At 54.5% G+C, this 4,601-nt stretch overlaps 1 protein-coding gene across 1 annotated transcript in view; it reads left to right on the forward strand.

Moving 5' to 3' along the window:
• The first annotated feature begins 3,165 nt into the window (after positions 1-3,165).
• Positions 3,166-4,601, forward strand: part of SFTPB (surfactant protein B) — an 8,637-nt gene continuing 7,201 nt past the window's right edge. Inside the window, exons 1-4 of the mRNA XM_008577731.1 lie at positions 3,166-3,229; positions 3,496-3,626; positions 3,989-4,060; positions 4,430-4,555. Of these exons, the coding sequence (XP_008575953.1) occupies positions 3,166-3,229; positions 3,496-3,626; positions 3,989-4,060; positions 4,430-4,555 (393 nt within the window). The remainder of the gene's footprint in view (positions 3,230-3,495; positions 3,627-3,988; positions 4,061-4,429; positions 4,556-4,601) is intronic.

Genomic DNA, 4,601 nt, shown 5'->3' on the forward strand with positions numbered 1-4,601 from the left:
GTGGTAGGGGGCTCATTCATAAGCATAAAATTGTAGATAAACATCAGAGAACCTCTTGGGTAGGCGCTGATTCATGGTGACCATCCTCCATGAAATCAAGTCATGGATTCAGTTCCTGTTAACCTCAAAAAGATCGAGTTAGTAAGCTAGTAAGTAACTAAGTATCGCCACCTGGATTAATCATTTCTTTTATAATTATTCTGTGTACAGTGTGAACAAAAGTCATTATGTTCTAGCAATCATGTGAGCAGGAGACTTTGTATTGTAATGTCCAGCTGCAAGCTAGGTGCGGTTTGTGTTACAAGAGGAAGGGGAAAAAACTTTTTAATTTGGAAGCTGAAAAAAGTAGAGTCACGTCTGTTCAGGCTGTTACAATAGCATGTTTGTCCAGCATTTTGTTTACCCGTTCATCTGTTTGTTGATGGACATCAGTTGTTTCCATCTTTTGGCTGTTACGAATAAGACCACTATGAACAATGACATACAAATATCTGTTCCGGTCCCTGTTTTCGATGACCTGGGGTTCATACCTAGGAGTGGAATTGCTGGGTCTTAAGGTAATTCATTGCTCAACCTTTCAAGGAACTGTTTTCCACAGTGACTGTGCCATTATGTCACATTCCCGGCAGCAATGCACTAGGGTTCCAATTTCTCCACATCCTCTCCAATATTGGTTTTTTTCTGTTTTTTATGAATAGCCATCTCAGAGGATGTGAAGTATGGTTTTGTTTTGTTCCAGGTCACTTTGCATTAAGTGGTTGAGGACCCTCTTCACAATGCACTATTAACTTGACTTTGACTCTTCAGGCCCCACAAACAGCTTTAATTGGCTCTCATTTCCCAATTCAAAAATCCAATTGGCCCAGCCAAGCCTATGGATTGATTGTCTCTGGGCTGGCGTCTGCCGCTGCTCTAATCAGCTCAGCCCGTGGGGCTTCCCTTTCCAGAATGTGGCGAGGTCACTCTCTAGACAGGGTTATGGAGGGCAGGCAAGAGCAGACTTGTGCCGTGCAGACCCACAGCAGGCTGTGGGCATAGCTGGGCAGGAAGCATGTGTCCTGTAGTCTGGTCACAAGGAACTGCTGCTCAGAAATGTCAAGTCGTCCCACACCAAGAGGGGAGCCATCTCCTGGAAATAAACTCAAGTTAATCAAGCTCTCAGACCCTGCAGTAGCTACCAGAATGTTCTTTTCCCTTCTCCTTCAGAATGTTTCTTTGCTCATTTACAGTGAGAAGCAGGTGGACAAGGAGGACGCCACCTGCACAGGCAGGTCGCCAGGCCCTCCCTGCAGCCACGCCCCACAGGAAGCCGAGTTTTCATCAGAGACTGTGTGGTCAGGGTGGCCTCAGAGCAGGGGAGCCAGGGGACTGCCCAGCACAGGGATCACCAGCCAGGACCCCCTCACCCCCGTCAGGGCCATGGCAGTCCTGGAAACGGCTGGCTTGTGTTTCTTTATGCTCTTGCATGGCAGCTCTCGACAGTCTGGAGGTACCAATCCCCCTCCAAGGATCTGATGGAAGCCACAGACCAGCTACCTAGAAATCCCCACATACCACGTAGTTTTGCATTCTGTGTTCTGGCTTTGAGACAATGCGTGTGTCCCCCAACTCCGTTTCCCTTTCCTCCTGGGCACACAGGAACATCACAGTTCCAGCCTTCCCTGAGGCTAAGCAGAACCACAGAAAACCACTCCCAGGCTAATCCCAAAGCCTCCCTCACCATCTTCCACTGCAGAGAACCCAGGGAGGACTCTGAGCCCTCCAAGCAAGCAGAGGGAGGAGACTGAACCCGAGTGACTGTGTGGACCAGAGCCTCCCAAAATAAGCCACCCTTCTCTGCACTGTCACACGAGTGGGAAAGAAACATGTGTGTGAAGTCACTGAGCCTAGAGGGCTCTTTGTCACAGCAGCTGGTCTACCTGACCACCCCCCTGGAGGCAGCCATCCATAGCCCCCACTCTCCAGCTCAGCCTGTCCTGACTCTCGGGGCATTTTGTTTCCTCTTTGTGTCATGTAAACGTTCTTCTGATTCATGCCAACCATGTATCCATGGAACCAGAGGATTTTTCTAGTGGCAAAGGTAAGGAGGGATGGGAGGGAAGTGGCCCCAGGAGGGTCCTGGACTTGTCCTTCCAGTGCTTGCCCTGCGTCAAGAGCCAGGCAGGAAACTCTTAAGAGCATTGCTCAAGAGTGGAGGTGGGGTGGGGGGGGGATAAACCCAGCTGCCCCACCCCCACCTCAGCTTCCCTCCAACAGCCTGCAGAGATGGGACCAGGTGTGGAGGCCTGAAAGCCCCCTGGTGGAGGGAGTCCAGGCCTATGGGAGTTAGGGCAGGGTGGCAAAGGGAGCAGGAACAGGCCATCAGCCAGGATTGGGGGGAGGGGACAGGAGAGTCCCTGCTGGGAAGAGGTGGGATCAAAGCACATGGAGGACTCTCCAGGGCAAAGGCAAACACTGAGGTCCCTGTCGCTCCCACAGAGCCCAGCCCCCACACTCCCACCCCCAGCTATAAGGGCCACTGCCCCAAGCAGGTGCCCAGGCTGCAGAGGTGTCATGGCCAACTCACACCTGCTGCCCTGGCTACTCCTGCTGCCCACACTTTGTGGCTCAGGCACTGGTGAGTCTCCCAGCCTCTCCTCACCTCCTCCCACCTAAGGCCAGGGGTGCAGGGAGCACCACAGGTATCTCCACCATTTACTGAGCACTGGCTCTGTGTTGGATCACACAGCCAGTGGGTACTGGAACAGGTGGAACCCAGCGCTGTCTGACTCCAGCATGTTTAATGGCTGTGTACTCCCTGTAAAATTGGGTTTGGAGGTTGGGTGAGGTCAGGGTGCCAGGTGTAGCCTGGATTGTGACTAAGGTTGCTCTGGTGCCAAACAGCAGCTGTCTGGACCACATCATCCCTGGCCTGTGCCCAAGGCCCCAAATTCTGGTGCCAAAGCCTGGAGCAAGCATTGCAATGTAGAGCCCTGGGGCACTGCCTGCAGGAAGTCTGGGGACACGCAGGAGCCGTGAGTACCACAAAGAACACACAGCAACTGGGAGTCTAGGATGGAGGGTGCTGGGTGGGCTCTGAGTGGGAACCCCCATAGGGGTTGGGATGGAATGAAATGGGATGTAANAGCCACTGCCCCAAGCAGGTGCCCAGGCTGCAGAGGTGTCATGGCCAAGTCACACCTGCTGCCCTGGCTACTCCTGCTGCCCACACTTTGTGGCCCAGGCACTGGTGAGTCTCCCAGCCTCTCCTCACCTCCTCCCACCTAAGGCCAGGTGTGCAGGGAGCACCACAGGTATCTCCACCATTTACTGAGCACTGGCTCTGTGTTGGATCACACAGCCGGTGGGTACTGGAACAGGTGGAACCCAGCGCTGTCTGACTCCAGCATGTTTAATGGCTGTGTACTCCCTGTAAAATTGGGTTTGGAGGTTGGGTGAGGTCAGGGTGCCAGGTGTAGCCTGGATTGTGACTAAGGTTGCTCTGGTGCCAAACAGCAGCTGTCTGGACCACATCATCCCTGGCCTGTGCCCAAGGCCCCAAATTCTGGTGCCAAAGCCTGGAGCAAGCATTGCAATGTAGAGCCCTGGGGCACTGCCTGCAGGAAGTCTGGGGACACGCAGGAGCCGTGAGTACCACAAAGAACACACAGCAACTGGGAGTCTAGGATGGAGGGTGCTGGGTGGGCTCTGAGTGGGAACCCCCATAGGGGTTGGGATGGAATGAAATGGGATGTAATAGATGGGATGCGATGAGATGGGATGGGGTGGGACCGATAGGATGGGATGGGATGGGAACTGATAGGATGGGTGGAATGGGATGAGATGGATTGGGGTGGATGGGATGGTATGAGGTGGGACGACCTGGGATGGTGGGCAACTGCCTATGCCTTGGAGTGCCCTGTCAGCCTCTGCCTGAAAGAGCCCCACCCACTAGAGCTGGGTGCAAGCCCCCTACTCATGCGCTCCCACTTTGGGGCTCCCTCCCCAGAATGACCTGTGCCAAGAGTGTGAGGACATCATCCACATCCTCACCAATATGACCAAGGAGGCCATTTTCCAGGTGATTAGGCCCAGATCCTGAATGAAGCTTGGGAACCAGGAGATGGGGGACAGAGAAGGAAGAAGGGGTGAGCCCCGTAAGGGGCAATTTCCAGGCTGAGGGTGAGGCCTGGGTTTGCCTGGGGATCCCAGGTTCCTCCTGGCCAGGAGCAGACCCTGGGGCTAGCTCTGCAGCCCAGTCACAGATGGTCTTTCCTGGGGGGTCAGGGCCCTACATACGCCCAACTATTTAACTCCTTGGCACTGTCTGAACTCTAGTGCACTAGGAGAAGGGGGCTAGTCTGTCCTGGTGGCGGCCCTGCATCCAGGGACTTGAGCAGGTGGCAGACTTGAGAGAGGCCTGGCTGACATCCCCTCTCTACCCTCCCAGGACAAAATGCGGAATTTCTTGCAGCAGCAGTGCAATGCCCTCCCCTTGAAGCTGCTCGTGCCCCAGTGCCGCCACGTGCTCGACATTTACCTCCCCCTGGTCATCGACTATTTCCAGAGCCAGATCGTGAGGGCTGCGGCCTCGCCTCCTGCCTGCCTACCACACGGCCCCC

This window comes from Galeopterus variegatus, unplaced genomic scaffold (genome assembly GCF_000696425.1).
Source record: "Galeopterus variegatus unplaced genomic scaffold, G_variegatus-3.0.2 Scaffold1571, whole genome shotgun sequence".
NCBI classification, from domain to species: Eukaryota; Metazoa; Chordata; class Mammalia; order Dermoptera; family Cynocephalidae; genus Galeopterus; species Galeopterus variegatus.